Source organism: Drechmeria coniospora, chromosome 01, assembly GCF_001625195.1.
Source record: "Drechmeria coniospora strain ARSEF 6962 chromosome 01, whole genome shotgun sequence".
Lineage (NCBI taxonomy): Eukaryota > Fungi > Ascomycota > Sordariomycetes > Hypocreales > Ophiocordycipitaceae > Drechmeria > Drechmeria coniospora.
The window spans coordinates 11,115,888-11,135,237 of NC_054389.1; the positions used below are offsets into that span (position 1 = coordinate 11,115,888).

Here is a 19,350-nt window from a genome sequence, read left to right on the forward strand (position 1 = left end):
CTTTCATGTTAAAATCGACATTTCATTTAGGCCATCTACGCCGTTGATCGCTGACGAGAATGGCTTCGTCGCCATCGCCCTCCCCCGCCTCGCGAGGCCCATCTCCCGAGCGATTGACCCCCCGATCCAAGATCAAAGCCCTGCTCGCGACGGTGGGAAGCAGTGATGACGAGGACGGGCTGGTATCGTTGGCTCGAAGGGAGGGAAGCAGCTCTCGCCGATGCACACCAAAAGCACATGCCCAGGATGATTCGGAGGAATCCGACGTCACCCTTCGGCCTAGAGGGAAGCTCGCGTCCCGAATGCGAAGGAACTCGGCAGCCAAAGATTCCAATTCCATGGAGCCTGCGGCCGAGAAAGCGGCAAGGCGTGTCGAAGAATTTCGGGAACGTGAGCAAGCGGAGGCCGAACCCGAGGCAAGCGGTGGTGAGGCGGCAGACATTGACGATGACGACGACGAACTACCCGTCGCTCCTAGACGTTTGAAGCGACGGGCCACTCGGCAGTCCACACCAGGCGTCACGGAGAGGTCTGCCACTCGCTCTCCGAGTCCCGGACTCTTCGTTTCGTCTCCAGTGCGGCCTTGTCCGGAAACGAGCATCGAGCAGGGATCCGACTCCGACGCTGAACTGCCAGCCCTCAAGTCCGATCGCTTCAGGGCCCTTGTCGAACGCAAGAAACAAGAACGTCTGGCGCGTGAAGCAGCCGATGAAGCCCTGAAAGCCGAGAAACGAGCGCGACAGGAGAACCTTGCCTCAGAACTCGAACAGCTGGAATCGGACGACTCTGGCATCACCGACGACGAAGCCGGACGCAAGCTGACGCAAGGGGATCGACCGTCACGAAAGGCCAGCAAGAAGGCCATGGAAGATATTAATCGGGAGACGCAGCGTATGGCGAGAAACATGCAGCTCACCCACGAGGCGCGAACGAGGAAGAAGATCACCAAGGCCAGCCTATTTGCAAAGTTCAACTTTCGGCCTGCCAGCATCGCACCGGAACCCAAGAAGCACAGTTCCAGCCGGCCATCCTCACCAGTTTCCGACGTGGACATGAAGGATGTCGAAACGCCGCCAAGCTCCCCGCCCGCCGCGAAAGCTACGAGGCATTCGCCAGCTGAGCATGCCACCGATGCCAAAGAGCATAACTCTGACGAGGGGCTTCCCTGCCCAGATGATGTCGTGAACTCGTCACAGCCTTCGGACAAAGTGAAGGGCAAGAGCAAGGACACGGCTCCATCCATCGACCTTGACAAGCCTGCCACGAAACCCCAGCGGCGCGTTCGCGTTCAATTATGCATGGTGAATGCGAACAACAAGGTTACCACTGTCAGCTCTGACGAAGACCTTCTGGTTACTCGGACTACCAAAGAAAGGACCAACGCCGTCTTCGACCGCATTCCGGCCAACGTGGACAGAGAATCGCGCTCTTTGAAAGCCCTTCGAGCTCTGGCCCAAGTCAAATCGCCAGGGAAAAGCAGCCGTCGCGGTGATGACCACGCAACCATGACTTCAGGCGAGCTTCAAGCCCAGCTCTATCTGAAGGCCAGACAGCAGGCTAAGCTTGAGCGCGAGAACCGGCTTGATTTGCTCAAGGCTCAAGGAATCATTGTCCCGACTGCCGACGAGCGCGAACGCCAGGAGCAAGAAGTAGAAGACCTCGTTGCCAAGGCCAGAAAGGAGGCTGAGCAAATCATGCAACAAGAGCGGGCCGACGCCAAGAAGGACGGGCAGGCCAAGGGCGAGGTAGACCCTCTAGCTTGGGACGACAGCGAAGAGGATGAAGAGTACCAGGACTCGACCAACGAAGCGGATGTTGAGGAGTCTGCCATTGAACTCTCTGGTTCCGACGAAAGCGAGGATGAGGCCGAGGACGAGGAAGAGGCAACGGTGGATGATGTTAAAGTGCTTTTTGACGAGGACGCCGATTCGGTATGCTCCGAGGCCGAGCCGCAAACCAACCACGACAGCAAGGAGGATTCTGGCGGCGATGATGACGGTGAGCTCCCTGCTCTCAAACAAAGACGGCCTCGCAACCACACTGCCATCCTCTCCGACGACGAAGCGGAGGTTGAGGCAACGCCGCGACCCCCGAGAACGGTTTCCCACACGACCCCTGGAGCACCCAAAACGGTCTCACCGGCCGTTCCCACCTCGGTTCTTCGCTCAGCCAGGAAGACATTTATTCCTGGGCTACCTGTTCAAGGTGCCGCAGGTCTCGGCCTGACGCAAATATTTGCCGGAACTATGGATGACAGTCAACCTGGCTCCTTCTTGGCACCGACTCAGTCCATGATGCCCGACTTTGACCATTTCCCCGACTCCAACTTCTCGGCTACCGCGAACGAAGGTGGGGAAGACGTTATCATGAATTCGCAATGGGATATGACCCAAGGCGCGACACAAGCGCAAGAGAGCCGCTCAGTGCCGTCACCGTCTCAAAGGTGCGGCGTTGATGGCATGACTCCTGGCGACGCCAATACACAAACAACCGAGATGATGGACCTTTCCCAAGACGGTGGACTGGCGACGCATACTCCCATCAGGGACAGATTTGTCGAACCTCCGATTTCTACGGTTGAAACTGTAGCCGCTGATCAGAACGGCGACGCAACTCACGAATCGCCGCTTGTTCGCCGGGGACGACTCCGTCAAAAGATGGCGATGCTAGAGGTCGAGGAAACCACCTCTGCTGTTGCCGACAAGGCTGCGGATAACGCCTTCGGCGTCATGGCGGAGCACGCAAGGAAGGGGAAAGGAAAGCGGCTCGTCGACAACTTTGATCGGAAAAAGACCAAAGCCAAGGAAATGGTGGAGGAACAGGCCGACGAATCCGAAGACGAGTACGCCGGTCTTGGCGGTGCCGATGGCGAGGACAGTGACAATGAGTCGGAGGGGTCGGTGCAAGAAATCATCGACGACGAAGCCGGCAACGACGTTGATGAAGGCAAGCTGGCAGCCTTTTATGCGTAAGCTCCCTTCTCCCCTATGATACCACATTAGGTTGAAAGAGCGAAGCGATGCTAACAATTAGAAGTGACCGGGCGCGAGCCAGCGATGAAAAGGAGGTGGAAAAGCTATTCAAGGACATTACAACGGGTATGCTGCGTCGCAAGCGCGGCGCAGACTACGACCTCTCCGACTCGGACGACGGCGGCGAGGCGCGCAGGAGAATGAAGCGTCGGCAGTTTGCCAAGATGCAAAAGGCCCTATTCTCCGATGAGCGCGTCAAGAAGATGGCCGAAAACCCGGGCAACCAGGCCTTCCTCCGCACCATCGAGGACCACGGCAGCGACGACGACATGGACATGCTCCACGTCGTGGACGGAAACGTGGATCAGCCACAGTCGCAGGATGATACTTCGTCGCAGCCGTCACGGGTGACGACGACGATTCCTGACAGCCAGCCTACCGAGCACCGGGCTCTCGCCGCTTCCGGAGCGAACAGCAGACCCGCGGCGCACATGCGACGCACCAAGGATGGGAGGAAGCCGTCGAATATTGGCGAGGTGCGCGAGACGCTCTCCAACCTCCTCGAAGAGCGCGAGGGGTCCATCGTTCCGGCAACACAGGCTGGATCCGACAGCGAGAGCGAGGGTGAGGCTCTCCGCAGCGACAAGGAAAACACGACAGCAAGGGCCAAGTCCTCCGAGGCTGTGGTGGACCGCATAAGGCTCAAGCGCAACGGCTCGTCGGCCTCGTCGGCGTCAGGGTCGCGCCTCGCTTTTGCCGCCAGCGCAAGCAGCTCGTCGTTCAAGGTCCCCGCGCTGCTTCGACGGGCGACGACCAACTCGTCGCTCATGTCCGGGTCCGGCAACAGCAGCGGCAGCAACAGCCCGTCGACGGCAGGAACTACCACGGCTGGCGGCTTCGGCGACGAGGCCAAGATCAAGAAGGGCGCTGGGAAGAAGAGCGGCATCGGCGGTTTCCACCGCGAGACGGAGCAGCGGGCGATGATGAAGGAGAGCGAGCGAAGGAGAGAGCAGAAGAAGGTCAAGGGGGCAGTGAAGAGGGTCGGCATGGTCGGGGGGCTGCTGGGCAGGGGGTCTTTCGAGTGAGCAGCAGCCGCGGACAGCCGCGAAAGCATGATTCTCCACCGCACCGGTTATCATCATGGTTCGGACGGCGTTTGGCATGGGGTGTGCACACTACGTGGTGCGAGGACGGCAGGTTTGGCGTTTCGGCATGCTTACACTACTTTGAAGATCATCATCAAGGAATGGCATACTTCTTCAATGGATGAATAGAATCACCTCACAAGGATGGGCATGCCGTGGGCCCCATACCTGCACTACACGCTCAGACTCTGCTTGATCCGCGAATACAGCGCCATGGATTTTAATGGGCGCGAAGATGGAATACCTAGGTACCTCTTGACATTGCTCAATGAGGGGATATTCGTAAAGTGCCACACAACTCCCCAGGGCATTGGCCACTGCCGACGGTATTCATTTCGAACTCAAGCTCGCATCCGTCGTAAACGTCGTTATCCGAAGGCGGCCACGGCCAGCTCGGGCGTGGCGGTTCGGGTCCATTAAAGCGGCTTCTGTGCCGTCACGGCCAGCAGGTCAAATATGGGGTGGACGTCCTTGCGCCTCGAGGCGGCCCTCACGCGGGCGTTCATCATCTCGACGGCGGCCGGGGTCCAGCCAAGGACATCGCGCAGCAGGACGTTGGTGAAGGCATCGATGCCCTCGAAGAAGTTGCAGCTCATGAAGGCGCCAATCTCCTTCAAGCGCGGGTCCTTGGGCCAGATGCCGACGGGCAGCTTGAAGCGCTGCTCCTTGATGCGGACGAAGCCAACGTCGCGGGCCCAGCGGGTGAAGTTGGGGGCCGGGTCCATGGGGCGGCCGAGGCGGTCGCAGGCGGCGGCGGTGCAGCGCAGGAACTCGACGAGGGGGTTGTCCGGGTCGAGGCTGCCGTCCTCGGAGTACATGGCGTTGTCGGACTCGTGGAACTCGACCCAGCCGCCGGGCTTGAGGCTGTCGAAGATCTGGCGGAAGAGGCGCGGCCAGTCGCGAATGGAGGCGGCCATGTAGCGGACGTGGATGAAGTCGTAGTGCTCGGGGTGGCTCCAATCGAGCTCGACGTCGTCGACGATGAAGCGGACGTTGTTGGGGACCCAGGTGGGCTGGATGGGGCTGAGATCGTTGCCGGTGATGTCGGCGCCGGGGAAGCTGTCGCCCATGCAGATGGGCCAGATGCCGGTGCCGGTGCCGACGTCGAGGATGCGCAGGCGATTGGGGTCCGAGAGGGGGGCCACGAAGAGGCGTCTGTTCATGGCGAGGGTGAAGGCGTGGTGGACCATGTCGAGGCGGTCCTGCTCGCGCTCGTCGTTGGGGAAGGAGTAGGTGCCCGACTGGTAGCTGTGGTAGCGACGGCCATTCTTCCACTCATACTGGACGATGCTGCTGCGGAGCGAGGTCGTTGTCGAGGCGACGTCGGTCCCGTCACCCTCGTAGGCCGAGTCCACCTCGGCCGGGTCGATCTCGACACGGCCCTCGACGGAATCCACGACGGACGGGGGCGCCGCGTGGATCGGTTGGTCCATGTCGACAGGCTGGCTCAGCCGGAGCCGGAGCCGGAGCTCGAGCGGGAGCGGGAGCGGCAGGAGGCGAGCAGGTACGCAGAGGTACGCGTTGACAACTTGCACGGACGGTATGTAGCACAGCGGTGACGAGTCCGTGTCAGGCCGGCCGCGCTGCGTCGAGGCCGATCCTGAAAGAAGCAGCCATGCTGGCGAGGCGAGGGGGGGGACGGACGGTATAAGTACGGGACGCTCGACGGAGCGAGAAGCAGGGTCTGGCCGTGACAAGGAGACGGCTGGCCAAAGCGCTGTCGACGCCGCCCACCCGAGCTCGTCGTTTTGTGGATGGCCTGCACCAACTCCAGGGGGGAGGGAGGGGGGGGGGGTTCCTCAAGTGGTGTCAGGGTCGAAGTCCGCTGAGCGGCATGCGGCGTGGGGACCAGAGTTTTTGTTGGAGCTCGCGACAATGGCGACAATGGCGGCGGGGGAGGATGATGGATGTGAGGATGAGAAGCGCCCGTTCAGCACTAGCCAATGAGCAGGTGAGCCGGAGGGTGCGGTCGCACTTGCAGAAGCCGAGATGGGCTAGGGCACGGGCACGGCAAGAGCGAAGGGGAATCGGCAGGGAAGAGGGAAGGCGGAAGGCGGAGCGAGGATCGAGGACGGGGACGGGAAGGGGATGCCCACCTTCCCTGCTGACGGCAGGAACGGTACCCGTACGTACCTAGATGTAGGAGTACGGGCACGGAGCTCGGGAGCAAGGTCTCTTCACGGCTCTTCACGGGCAGGCGCATGTACATGGACAGCATTGTACCGCTCGGTACGCGCTGCTCGATGCGTCGCTCATGACGGGCAAGCACGGTGCGAGGATTACGCGACTTTGGCAGGTGGGAGAGAGGGTTGACTGCCAGCCGTCATGGATGGACGGAGCAGAGGCAAGCAAGTACGAGCGGGTGTACATGTACTTGCTGTACACGATCTTCTTGGGTCTGTACGGAGTATACAGTACTTACTTGCATGTACGTACATGCCATCACACGCACCGCAAGTGTCCAAGGACCTAAATAGTGGTTACGGAGTAGACGCCATGGGAATTACTTGTAGAGGCGAGGTATGAATGAATTCAAAAGGTAATTCATCAGTATTCCGTGCATGCAAGTACACCATATTGGCGCAAGTACTTTTGGGCGAGGTATGTGCAAGCAGCTGCCCTGCCTGGCCGTGCTCGCAATAAAGAGTGGGATCTCACAAATCACAATCCATGCTGGCACGGATGCACCTGTCGGGCAATTGTCTGACGGACGCTGAGACACGAATGCCCAGCTTCGCCTCGCGACAGGTCCGGGGAAGCAGGAGGCAGCGGCGAGGTCAGGCCGAATCTTGCTTGCGACCTGCTGCCGCTTCGTCCACGCGCCTGCGAGTATGCATTTTTTTCCCAGCTGCTCTGCCGCGCTGGCCGATGCGGCGGCCATCCAACGACCCGTCATCCAGCCCGGTCGCCGTCCGTGGTGCGCCGAGAACGATGGGTCGGATATCCCTCGCCGCTCGCCGCTCGCAGCCGGACTGGCATTCTGCGGTTGCTGGTCCTGCCGCCCATTCACCTTGACCACGGCCATGATGCTGTGGTTTCATTTATTTCGGGGGGGCTGCGACTTTATTTTCATGCAGCTTAGCTTCTTCGATCCGTGCACCCGCGGCGCCTGACCTGCCATGTTCCATCGTAGTCTCGACTCTTCCGCCGTACCGCCCATCACCGCTCATTTCACGACACGCAAGCAAGCATTCGCCGCCCTTTTGCAGTCGCGGCATCAAATTTCGGACACGGACGCACCGCGTCCAGTCTTCCTTCTCGCCGGCTGAGTCAAGTTCGAAATGAGATTCCTCCCATCGGGAGCCACATTTCCGCCGTTGGCCGAGGGGGCGGCGGAGGAGAGCCTACAGCTGCATGGAAGTGCATGCAGGGACGGAGCGAGCAAGGGAAAAATACAAAAGCACAAGTCGAGCAGAAAGACGGCTAGAAAATGCCATGCTGAACGTCCACGGCCTCGATACGGTCAAGGCCATTGGTGGTTATACGACGAAGATGAAGATGGGGAGAAGAAAAGGCAGAGGTTCGGGAAGAGTTGCGCCGTCACGAGTATCAAATCGCCCTAGCGGCCTACTTTGGCACCTAGCGCCCGCTAACATGTAAGTACAGGTACGTACGCCCCGGCAGCGGACAGCGTGCTTAGCGCCGATCGAATTACCTTATTCATGGCACCTCTGTGACGACCAAGGTGTAACGTAAGTACATGTACTTGCTGCACGGAGTGGGCGGTTGACCGTTGTACACCTACCGTGGGGGGCAAAATGTACATGTACTTACTTACAGCATAAGTAGCATACGGAGTATTACTGTATTATACTAGGTATTACTTGCTTGCCTACCTACAGTAGTAAGTATGTACTTACTAAGCAGGTATGTGTTATGACCCTCGTAGTATACCTGCACCAACCATATACTGGTACTTGGGCAGTGTTCGTCTGGTGCAAACGAGGGCGCCAGTTCAATATATCAACTCTCCATCGCCTACCTGTGCCCGTGTAGAGACCAAACGAAGGCTAGCTGAGCCAAAGAAGACAAAATCCGTACATGATTCGCCCGTATACACGGGGATTCGGTCAAGAAAAGAATGGTCATGACGGAATGAACAATCTTCGGGCTGGTTCCCCGCCAAGCCTCTCGCTGCTTCAAAAGGCATTCCTCGATGGAGATGGCTTCATCGCGATGCTGCATGCAGGTTCACACGTGCCGTGACAAGAGCCCCGTTCTCCTTTCTGCAACGTACTGTGCCTCTCGAGCATCCCGTCCCGTCGGCCAAGAAGATGCTGACGCTTCGCAAAACGTCGTCATCTGCCCAAACGCTCCGTGCTCTCCGCCGTGGCGGAAGCGTCATGGCGCAACCGACCAGCAGGCTCCCAATCGTCAGAGGCAGTACATGTACTCCGTACGCGGATGCAAAGACCGATACATGTGGTTTGAGACCAACACATGTGGTTTTGGATCAACGAATGTGGTGCTTTGGAACGAAAGAGTTGTCGCAATCAAACGGGGCATGTCGGACCGCTGCAGGCTGACCGACCCCCATCGCACGCACCCCCGCACCTCAGCTGCAGCCTACATGCCACGGCCACGGGCACTTGCTGCCGTCGTCACGTCACCCTGGCCTGCACGAGACCTGTCAAGGACTCGCGAGCGTCAGCAATCCGTTCTCGCATCCTACACGTAGCCGTGCTCGTCAGCTGCCGCGAGGCGGATGAGATGGGAGGGGGTGTTGGCCGCAGCCTCTTCCGGCATCCCCGCCGGCCTTCCGACCCGTCTTCCCGCCATGTTCAGCTGGCATGGCAGCGCAGTCGTATCAATCGTCATCAATCGTACATGTACATTGAATAAGCCTCCATCGCCGGTGGCGCAACTGAAATACACGTGGTCTCTAGCGTCGACGAATCTATATGCGAGGTCCATGTCGTGGCCCTGCCGAGCGGCGCACAAGAGCGGCCGCAGGGGAGGGGAAGGGGGAGGGGGAGGGTGCCTAATCCGTAATTCTTGCCCATCACTCCGACACGTCGAGAGACGACTGGAAACCAAGGACCGATCGGCGGCGACCAAGACGACGACGACGACGACGACAAGAATCTATGCCGGCGGCTCTCACCCTCACATCACCGCATGCGCGCGCGCAGGATACGAGCGACCCCTCCCATGCCGGAGCTGCCGGCACCGCCATGCCCTTGTCCGTCAACCCAGCCACGGATGCCGCTCGGCTGGCCGGTCCGGGCACCAGACATGCACGAGCGCCTAGGCACGAGCACGCGCATCTGAATCGAATCCCCACACAACGCATTTCGGCCGGGGGCGGCGACGACAGAAACGACGTAGAGGTGGCCGTGAATTGGCGGCCGCGGCAGGCAGGCCAGGGGGCGGCCGCAAGCTCATGTGCTGGAGATGATCGTCTTGTCGATGCAGTCGAGAAACTAGCAGCATGGTCAGGTTCGCTCGTCCCGGCGTCGCCGCCGTCAAGGTCTCGTCCTCACCTGCTCCGGCACGATGCCTTGGTTCCCGAGATAGCGGGCCATGCCCTTGACGAGCTCGATCTGCTCCTCGGGGTTGAGGCTCGTGATGGCCGTCTCCAGCACGGACCCCAGCGTCACCTTGTGCAGGGCGATGAAGGTGTGGTAGTACATGTAGGCGAAGAATCCCATGATGAACTGGCAGTCCATGCGGTCCGTCATGCCGCCGTGGCCGGGGATCGAGTGGCCAAAGTCCTTGATCTTGAAGGTCCGCTTGAGGCCGGAGGCGAAGAAGCCGCCAAAGGGAGCGATGAGGGAGGCAAAGGTGGCGAGCACGACGGCGTGCAGCTGCATGGGCGCGAACCGCAGGCTGATGTTTGTACCGGCCGGGAGGAAGAAGAAGTGCGAGGGCAGGTGGTAGGTGCGAGGGACGAACACGGGGTTCGGGTCGCACTCGAGACCCGTGAAGATGGTGGCGCCGAGGTCCTGTCGTCCCGCAGGTCGGGCGGTTAGTCGCCGTCGCCGTCGTCGTCGTCATACCTTGACGTGGAGGGTGCAGGCACTTACGTTGACGGGGCAGATAAAGTACTTGGAGCGAAGCATCAGGTTCACGAGCACCATGGCCCAGACGAGGGTCATGACCCAGGCGCCGACGAAGCCTTCGACCGTCTTCTTTGGCGAGAGCTTGATGAGCTGGGTGCGGCCAAAGGCGATGCCGCAGATGTAGGCGAAGATGTCGTTGGTGATGACGAGGGCGGCCGGCAGGAAGAACCAGATCATGCCCTCGAAAATGTTGTTCATGACGAAGTGGGCCTGGACGACGATGAGATAGAGGGCCATGTGCGTCCAGGCAAAGTTGGTAAACTGAAACTTGTAGTTGCCCGCCTTGAGGGTGGCGACAAAGGAGACGAAGCCTGGGCTCGTTAGCCGTCCGTCCACCAGGTCGGCCGCCGCGCAGGCCGGGGGAGGGGGAGGGGGGGGGTACCAAAAACGTAGAGGATGAAGCTGATGAAGCGGTGGTGCGTGGCCAGCGGCAGCAGGACGCGATCGACGAGGACGACATGCTTAAAGTAGTAGATGACGCTTTCGCCGTAGAGAAAATACATGGTGGTGGCGAGCCAGTACCAGTTGAGGCTCTTGGTCGACCGGATGGAGCGGGCGCGGCTGGGCACGTTGGCGATGGCGATGACCTCCTTGAAGGAGATGATCTGGACGGCCGTGATGATGGTGATGATGTAGATGTGGCCCATGAAGAGGGCGCCGAAGAAGATGGCGAGCATGCCCAAGGTCCAAAAGGTGCGCGTCATGAAGTTGGCCTTTTTCTTCCGATATTCTTCCTCGGGCGTCGGCGGCGTCTGTCGGGTCCGTGGCTCGTGGTTAGCGGCATCGTCGGACAACTCGACGGGTCGACGCCGAACAGGACGCACCTCCTCGACCGACTCCATCGGTGCGGGCGCCTTGGCCCTCGTGCTCGTGGGGGAGCCATCCTCGCTGCCGCTCAAGCTCGACCGACGACCGTCGGCGCCGCCGGACTGGCCGTTGGCGTGCGGGAAGCGAACTCCCCTCCTTGGCCTGGCCATGGTCGCTGGTGCGGTCGGGTCGACGTGTCGGTGCTTGTCAGGTTCGGAGGCACGGCTGGGCGCCTAGGTCGAGACCGAGCGAGGAGTTGCAGCGACCGCACAGGGTCGGCTTCGTGCCTTTCGGGGCCTACCGAGGTTGCGTAGCGGACGGGAAGAATGACGGCGAGAGGGGTCGAGGGTAGAAGTGTAGAGGCGAGGCAAAGAGGAGAGGCCTGGCAAGAGGAGAGGCGAGGCAAAGAGGAGAGGCGAGGCAAAGAGGAGGGGCGAGGCAAAGAAGAGAGGCGAGGCAAAGAGGAGAGGCGAGGCAAAGAGGAGGGGCGAGGCAAAGAGGAGGGACGAATCAAAGAGGAGGGGCGAGGCAAACAGGAGAGGCCAGGCAAAGAGGAGAGGCGAGGCGAAGAGGAGGAGAGGGGAGGGGAGGGGAGGGGAGGAGAGAGGGAAGGAGAGACGACGAGGGAAGTTTGGAGGAGAGAAGGCGGCGCAGCAAAGGATGGTGCGTGCGTCGGGCGAGATGGCTGCGATGAAGCGATGGTCGCGTCGTGCAGCAGGATGACCGAAAGGAGTCGAGGCGTGGACTCGCGGTCTTGACGTCGGTGGTGGTTGAAGGTTTTACTGCTGACCGAGTGGAGGAACCGTCCAACTTTCTGGGGGAGTTGCTGGGGTGGGAGCGGAGCGGGTGGTGGGAATTTTCCGCAAGGCTTCCACCAACATTCGTACCATTGTCGTCGCTACGCATGAGTGCATGTACTGTACGAGACCTTTAGGTGTAGGCGTAGTGACCTAATGCATGCAAGGCGAGCTACTCTAGTACTAGCCTACAAGGCAATGACTGTGCACTTGGCTGTGCCCTTGGTGCGGCGTGCTCCGCTACCGTCCATGTACTGTACTTACTTGCAAGCCTGTGGTCAGCCTGCACTCCTTGCACTTACGTCTTATGGTCGGTCGTATGGCTGACCGCCGGACTGGTGGGTGGCTTCGGGGGCAAGCGGGCGGCGGCGACGTAGCACCGAGTTCCATCTAATTACCTTGATTAATTACATGTAGAGTGCTGTATTAGGTCTTGTACTACCGCACCTACGACCGAAGATAGTAGTTGTAGTTGTAGGTGCCGAGTATTACTCGGTGGTACGGATTAGAGTGCCGCCATGAACACTGTGCACTGTTCTTCGTACTCCGTACTCCGTACTCTGCACATGTTACGGAGTACGTAAGTACCAACACCCTTTGGCCTAGCACCGAGGTATTACCATCGCATAGTAAGTACTCGGTACTTTTACTGCACTTTTCACAAGATCCAGCACAGCCTTTGGCCGAGGGCCGTCATGGCAAAATCGTTTGTCAAGGGGCCAAAGCTGCTTCTTTTGCAGAATGCACCGTGGAGACTGCCGCAGGAATGAGCGAGCTCTCCGGGCTGAGAGGAGAACCGAACTGCTACGCCGAAACTAATGTCGGCATGAGCTGTGCTTGCTTCCGGATGATGGGCTCGTTGCGATGATGCCAGCTGGGTCACTCAGCGGCCGCCAAGTTTTCTGCTGCCAAGAAGTATTACCGATCAGTACTCCGTACCTGATACTGCAATACTGCGTGCAAGCAGTATTAATGGTAACAAGCAGTGATTAATGGCAACACTCAGCTTTGTACCCAATACCTTGGCATCAAACGGCTTTCGTGTTGGCTGCCCTCTCCAGCAATACCTAAACCAGGCACCAAGAGTAGCATGTTATATGCTGCCGTATGTCCCGCAGAGGTGCAGAGCACTAGTATGTTGTGTCCGCTCATCCGTTCATGCCTACACGCAGGTACCTAGATCGACGGCGGAGTACAGCACGAATATGTTGCCATACGCGTCATGCCCCCTTCTGCGGCCAGCTGGTGCTGAGCGATATCTTCCCCTGCCAGCGGTGTCGGAGCGCTCCGCAGCAGACCCTTCATGAGAAACAGCGTCATTCAGGGCCAGCCTCGTGAAAGTCGAATGGCATGCGGCCGTCTCGCCGAAACAGAATGTAGCTCCAAGTCTGCGTGCACAGATGCAGAAGAAAGTCGACGGACCGTTGTCGCGGATCGTGAGGGCAGTCAATTCGATGCGTGTCCATTTGGCCAAACGGCCAGCCAGCCAACAAAATCGTCACAGTCACATGCGATTGTCCAAATGTCCTCGTCGCGCTGCGGCAGCCGAAAGGGGCCGGACGGATACGCGCCGAGACAGGCAAAGGATGAGCCACCAGGTGGTTCAGCCGCTAGCGGCATCAGCCACGGGACATGCACGCGTGTTTCCACCACAGTTATGCGTACCCTGCAATTATGAATAATGCAAACATAATTGTACACATGCACGTACAACATAGGTGCTTGTACTCCGTACTGTACCGTACCTAAGTACTCCGTACTGCACAGACTGTATAGTTGTACTTGCTTGTACGTGTAGATAAGTAGATGTACATGTACCAGTATTACTTGCACTTAAGTATAGTATACTGACTGTCATACTCAGTGCTCAGTAACATAAGTACTTAGTACGGAGTACAGTACAGTAATAATACAACAAGCAAGTACTCCGTACTTGTACTGTACTTGGTTGTATACACGGGCTGCAGTGTGGACTGGATCTGGAAGCAAATCATCGCGACGTCTTCCAACCGTCCCCCTTCCACACTGCCCCCAGGACCCTTCCCATTCGAACCTCCTGGGATCCGGTCCAATGTCGGCACGCTCGACCTCGAGTCATGGACCTCGACGAGTTCTCGGATGATGGATTCGACGACCTGACGGACAACGCTCTCCAGGAGCTCGAGCGGAATGCCGTCCGCCTCACCCAGGCTCCCCCGAGCGAGCCCAGGGTGCCGTCGCAAGACGCGCAACAACCGTACTCTGAGTATGGCTGGGACGGAGAGGACGACGACCTCGATACGACCGAAGTCACCAACGATGTCGGCGTTCCCATAGGGCGACCCGTCATCGACAATACCTTGCAGCGGCGGCAGCAGCGGCAGCAGCAGCAGCAGCAGGAGCAGAGGCAGAGGCAGCAAACCCAACAGGAGCGCCAGCAGCAAGTTCCACGACGACCCATCCCTCCGGTGCCGAACCCGCGATGGAATCCCGCCGTCGACCCTGCCACCAGACCCGGCCCTGGCGCTCGCCTCCCGCCGAACCAACCCTTCCTCGGCTCACAGAGGTTCCAGCCGCGACAGAGCCAAGGGCAGGCGAGCCAATTTGCCCGGCCGCTCCCTGCACCTCACTTCGGCCCGTCGCAGGCCCCCTCGGGAGATGTCGTCTCGGCGCTGCAGCAGCGGTTGCGGGCGCTCGAAGCCGAGCTCAACGTCGCGCGCGGCGAAGCGTCCATCATCCGAACCAACTCGACAAAGGCCCAGCAAGAGTACGACGCTCGGATCGCCCGTCTCACCAAGCTCAACCAGGAGCAGCTGGCGACGCAAGAGCGCCGAGTCGAGGCCGCCGTCGCCGCCGAGAGGACGGCGAGCACGGAGCTGCAGTTCCTGCAGAGGGACATGAAGGAGGTCAGCGACCGGGCTCGTCGGAAAGACACCGTCGCCGCGCCCTTGACGACGCCGAAGAAGGCGGCCAAGACGTGGGGCATAGCCGATGGCTTCGACGAAATGGACATTGCCGTCAGCCCCAGCAAAGGCCAAGGTCGAGGCAGGGGCTCCGGTTCCGTCGCCGCCCACGTTGGGGAGCGAACGCCGAGCAAAGGCAAGAGGAAACGACCGATGGCCGACAGCCCGATGGCGGCGCTCGAGATGGAAATGGACCATGTCGTCGGCATCGAAGATCGACCAGCCAGCCAGGCGCCCCAACCGGCCACCGTCTCGGCCGCCCCGACGGCCCCTTTCGAGGTACGAGTGATGCACCATCCCCCCCCCCCTGGCTCTCGACGCCTCTGACGAGCCATTAGTTTCTTCCCCTCGTCCTCGACCACGGGGGCCTGCACCAACAACCGCCGACCTTTGAGACCTTGCTGCGCTTCGCGTTCCCCTCCGACCCGACCGGTGCCTCGTTTGCGACGGCCATCTTCGAGAAGCTGCCGCTGATGGGCAATCCTGAGCGGCCGATGCAGCTCCTCGTCGACTTCTCCGAGCATCTTGTCGCCATGTGGACGAGATGCGTCGAGGAGGAGTACTGGGAGCCCATCAAGTACCTCGTCAGCCTCATCGCCTTCGCCTTTGACCTCCACGCCACGTCGGTCGCTCCGCTCGTCGTCGCAAACCTCGCCGCCATCGGGCAGTCGACCATCGCGCCCCTGGCCGAGGGCCGCCGCCGTCTGCCGGACGGCAACCTTTCCAGCAGCGACGAGTACGGCTTCCTGGAGGAGCACGTCGACACGACGCAGATCCTGTCGCTGCTGCACATGTCGGCGTTGGCCTGCGCGACGACGCCGAGCGCATCGGACGGCGGGTTCGAGTATACGGCCGCCGGCTTCTGGAGGCTCATGTCGCTGGATTTGGTCATTCTGCTCCTGACGGCGAAGCAAAAGCTGAGTGACGTGATTGGCATGCTGGACCTGCTGGCATCGTCCTCGCTGCCGTCGTCGATCGGGCCCATCACCGACGAGGCCGAGCCGGCCGTCATCGCCCGGGCCGTCATCGAACGAGTGTCGGCCAAGCTGACGGAGCCTGCGCGTTCTGCCATGACACCTTCGGAGCGTCGGAGGGTGCGTCTCGCGGCGCTGCGCACGCTCATCGCGTTTGCGAGGTATCCGTTTGGTGCGACGCAGCTTGCATCCCACGACAGCGCCCTGCCGCGTCTCGTCACCTGCCTGAGCGGATCGATAGACGACCTGTACGACCAAGCGACGCCTTCGAGCATGACGCCTCGGCTGCCGGACGTCACGACCTTGTCATCCCTCAAACTCCCGGAGTCGAGCGCGTGCGCGGACCTGCATCGCATCATCTCGCAGGCGGTGCTGCTCATTCACACGCTCGTCACGGACCCGGCCACGTCCAACGTGGCCGACATCAGCCGAAAGCTGTCCATGGCGCATGGCGGCAGTCAGCGGTACCTCCTCGCCCTCGGTCGACTTACCTTTGCCGAGGAGGACCTGGTCATCGAGGCGGGCATCGAAGGGGAGGTGGTGGAGGCAGCGCATGAGCTGCTCGAGATGGCCGTGACGCCGGATGAGGGGCAGGCTGTGAGTGAGGCCTTTGGCGCGTGATGGAGCCGGTGCCGGTCGACCAAGGCGTTTGGGTTATGGCCTGGCAAGCGACGGCGTAGCATGAGGTGGTAGGGATGGCATGGAGTGGCATCGCGGCGAATTGCATAGCATGGGCGGCGTTTGGGAAGCAGCCGGAAATCAAGGGATGTTCGGGGCGTTCAATGCATTGTGGGCAAGAAAAGTCTGCGCTGGCGTCTTCGGGGGGAGTGATATAGATGTATCGTGATACCAGGGCATGTGTGATACCATGGGCATGTATGCTGCGACAACACTTGACTACTTTCTGTGTTTGGTTGGATAACAACCTCTTCTCGCTTCCGTTCGTCCTATCCTCTGCCAAACGTGCTTGCGCCCCCCAGGTATCTATCATGTCCGTTGCTGCTGCTTAAAGATAATCCACCCCCTTACAAGCCCATTATCCTCCTGAATCCCACATTCTCCACCACCCACGACGGCCCCAGTTGAAAGGCACCGGGACCCTCGAGTTTGCCGTCGATTTGCCCCATGGCCATCTGTGTCATGAAGCGGCCGAGAGCATCGGTGGGCGAGTGCATGCCCTGAAACCCCTTGCGGATCACGGGGCCCAAGGCGGTGGTGAAAGTGCTGTAGAGCACCCCCGGCTGTGGAATGTACGACTTGACGGCCTCGTGGCTTGACGCGTCCACAAACGCCGGCCGGACCGAGTCGGCCCTCAGCGTCGGCATCTGCGCCGTCAGGTCTGCCAGAGCCTGTTCCGTCTCCCCCTTGACGCGCGCGAAGATGGCAGAGAAGCGACCGGGCGTCTGGGTCGCGCCCTCGCCGGAGACGTATACGAACCGGAACGGCCGGGATTCTGATGATGAGAGGGTGGAAAAGGCTTTGGCGGCGGCGAGGGTGTAGTCCTTTGTGATCTTGACGTACTCTTCTTTGCCGACCTTGGTCTGGCTGATGCCGAGGGCCCAGACGCAGCCGTCGGCCCCTCGGAGCTGCTCGAGCACCTTGGCGTCGTACGTCCCAAAATCGCTGTGGAGTATCACGTTGACCCGATCATCCGCTTTGTCCTGGGCCATCTGGACGGGTTTGCGGCTGAGAATGGATATTTTGCTCACGTCCTTGGCCTTGATCATGGCGTCGAGGACGGAGGAGCCGACGAGGCCGGTCGCACCGGTGAGGATGAGATGCATCGTGGCAGCAGGAGGAAGAAGGGCGACTGTGAATGCGAATGTAAAGTAGCGGGTTGGAAATGGCAAGGGAGGAGATTTTATGGCACAAACTTGCGGCTATATACCATGATACAATGGCCTGCCGCTGCTGTCGGCGTCGGGGGTAGGCGTCGGTCGCAAACGGCAGTCGTCCGGAATTAGCCGCATTTATGACCGGGGAGCGGCATCTCCGCCCCGTTGCGGGGCCGATAGGTCCGCTCGTCCTCAGCTCCGCTCAGCTCCGCTCAGCTCCGCACACTGTCTGCAGCGGCTGTCATTATACATGTATATACGTGCCCTGACAAAACGAGGCACGATAGAGTGATGGTTCTAGTATCGATGCCTTGTTTACAGTCTTGACCAAGAAAAAAAAAGCCTTCAGAACGTCCCCGACGATAGTGTTGAGCTCAAACTGTACATGAACACCTGTCTCACTCACCCCCTTGTTGCGGCATTCCAGTCCCGCGCAGTGGCTCGAACGCAGGCAGAGACAAGACGGGATGAATTCAAGTGAGACATGGGTAGATTGGGTGTGAATAAGTGCATTCGTATGCATGTGCATGCTCTGTTTGTTATACTCGTCGGATCGAGTCAACCGCGAGGCATTCATGTGCATGCGACGAACTATTGTACAGCCAGCCGGTCTCCTTGAACGGACAGCATCACAGGTTCAACCCTCGGAGGCAGACCACAAGGCAGAGCACAGCGACACAACACCTACCACGGCGCCCCCGACGCCTGATGTCCGCGATGCACGGCTCACGACGACTGCCGCCTCCACGACGGGCCTGGCAGCCTCGACCACCACGTTGTTGACTACGCCGTCCTTGTCGGGCGAATACGTCGTGCTTGAGAAGGTGCATACTTTCATGATGAGGTCCATGTCTTTCACCTGTGTCAGTACCGAGAGATGTCCCAGCGGAAGAGAAGGCAACGGAGGGTGGAGGATGTAGGATGGCATACTGTTCATCTCGTCCCCCGTCTGCTTAATGCAGCTCGCGCAGAGAGCGGCCACCCGAGGGACGTCAAAGCTGCGATTCATACACACGCACCTCTCCTCGGCGCTCAGGCCATTGCTGGCGCCGCCTACTACTGGAATAGACGACGTTGGCGTTGCCTGCGCCGGACCCCCCAACAGGCTACCCGTCGTGGCAGGCGTCGCAGCGGCAAGGGGGCGGTTGCTGCTGCTGCTGCTGCTGCCGCCGCCACTGCTGCTGCTTCTACTGGAAGCGATGGCCGAGGTCGTTGGTGTCGTCCTCTCCGGCGATCCCCACGCGCCCATGGCGATTCCGGGAGTTGCGCGAGACGGCGATGGAACCGGCTGCTGCCTCGGAGGTGCGGCCACCTTGCTTGTTGGCCGAGTCAAGTCCGCCGTGAGACTGTACGGAAACGACGTCGGCGCCGGCACGAGCGTGACAAAGTCTCGCTTCCTCGGCCATCCTTCCCTGCTCCTCCACCGCCGCTGGTCTCCACGCTTTAGGAGTTTGGGCGTGCTGCAGAGCGCCGTGAGCTCGACCATGGGACCGCATATGGTCGCGCATCGCATCGGGATGCTGTTGGGCGGCAGCGCCTCCGTCATGGCCAGCGCAGCGAAGCCGCATAGGACGGCTACGCTGACGGGAGTTGACTTCATCGTCGCGGTCGATGGGTCGATTGGATGGACAGCGTCGAGGCCCAAGGAGCGACGTCTGGTCGAGAAGGGTAGATGTTTTTCTTATCTTATTGCCCGTGAGCCATGGAAGGGTACAGCTTCTCAACCTGTGCTCTTCAACGTGACATTGAGGCTAGCTAGGGAACGGAAACATGCTAACTCGGAATCTTTCCCGCGCATTGGATCCAAAGAGGGCAG

The 19,350-nt window shown here is 60.1% G+C and overlaps 6 protein-coding genes across 6 annotated transcripts; 2 read left to right on the forward strand and 4 right to left on the reverse strand.

Moving 5' to 3' along the window:
• Positions 1 to 59: 59 nt before the first annotated feature.
• Positions 60 to 4,057, forward strand: DCS_02955 (uncharacterized protein; the record flags this gene model as incomplete). Its single annotated transcript, XM_040800280.1, has 2 exons — positions 60 to 2,968; positions 3,034 to 4,057. The coding sequence occupies 2 exons, from the start codon at positions 60 to 62 to the stop codon at positions 4,055 to 4,057; spliced, it is 3,933 nt and encodes a 1,310-aa protein (XP_040661163.1).
• A 476-nt stretch (positions 4,058 to 4,533) lies between these two features.
• Positions 4,534 to 5,550, reverse strand: DCS_02956 (methyltransferase domain-containing protein; the record flags this gene model as incomplete). The annotated part of the gene is made up of 1 exon (XM_040800281.1): positions 4,534 to 5,550. The coding sequence occupies one exon, from the start codon at positions 5,548 to 5,550 to the stop codon at positions 4,534 to 4,536; it is 1,017 nt and encodes a 338-aa protein (XP_040661164.1).
• A 3,948-nt stretch (positions 5,551 to 9,498) lies between these two features.
• Positions 9,499 to 11,892, reverse strand: DCS_02957 (phosphatidate cytidylyltransferase; the record flags this gene model as incomplete). Its single annotated transcript, XM_040800282.1, has 6 exons — positions 9,499 to 9,540; positions 9,601 to 10,062; positions 10,144 to 10,490; positions 10,562 to 11,161; positions 11,288 to 11,671; positions 11,874 to 11,892. The coding sequence occupies 6 exons, from the start codon at positions 11,890 to 11,892 to the stop codon at positions 9,499 to 9,501; spliced, it is 1,854 nt and encodes a 617-aa protein (XP_040661165.1).
• A 1,987-nt stretch (positions 11,893 to 13,879) lies between these two features.
• On the forward strand, positions 13,880 to 16,320 carry DCS_02958 (DNA repair protein Rad26; the record flags this gene model as incomplete). Its single annotated transcript, XM_040800283.1, has 2 exons — positions 13,880 to 15,004; positions 15,064 to 16,320. The coding sequence occupies 2 exons, from the start codon at positions 13,880 to 13,882 to the stop codon at positions 16,318 to 16,320; spliced, it is 2,382 nt and encodes a 793-aa protein (XP_040661166.1).
• Positions 16,321 to 16,724: 404 nt separating this feature from the next.
• Positions 16,725 to 17,483, reverse strand: DCS_02959 (uncharacterized protein; the record flags this gene model as incomplete). The annotated part of the gene is made up of 1 exon (XM_040800284.1): positions 16,725 to 17,483. The coding sequence occupies one exon, from the start codon at positions 17,481 to 17,483 to the stop codon at positions 16,725 to 16,727; it is 759 nt and encodes a 252-aa protein (XP_040661167.1).
• Positions 17,484 to 18,171: 688 nt separating this feature from the next.
• Positions 18,172 to 19,134, reverse strand: DCS_02960 (uncharacterized protein; the record flags this gene model as incomplete). The annotated part of the gene is made up of 1 exon (XM_040800285.1): positions 18,172 to 19,134. The coding sequence occupies one exon, from the start codon at positions 19,132 to 19,134 to the stop codon at positions 18,172 to 18,174; it is 963 nt and encodes a 320-aa protein (XP_040661168.1).
• Between the last annotated feature and the right edge of the window lie 216 nt (positions 19,135 to 19,350).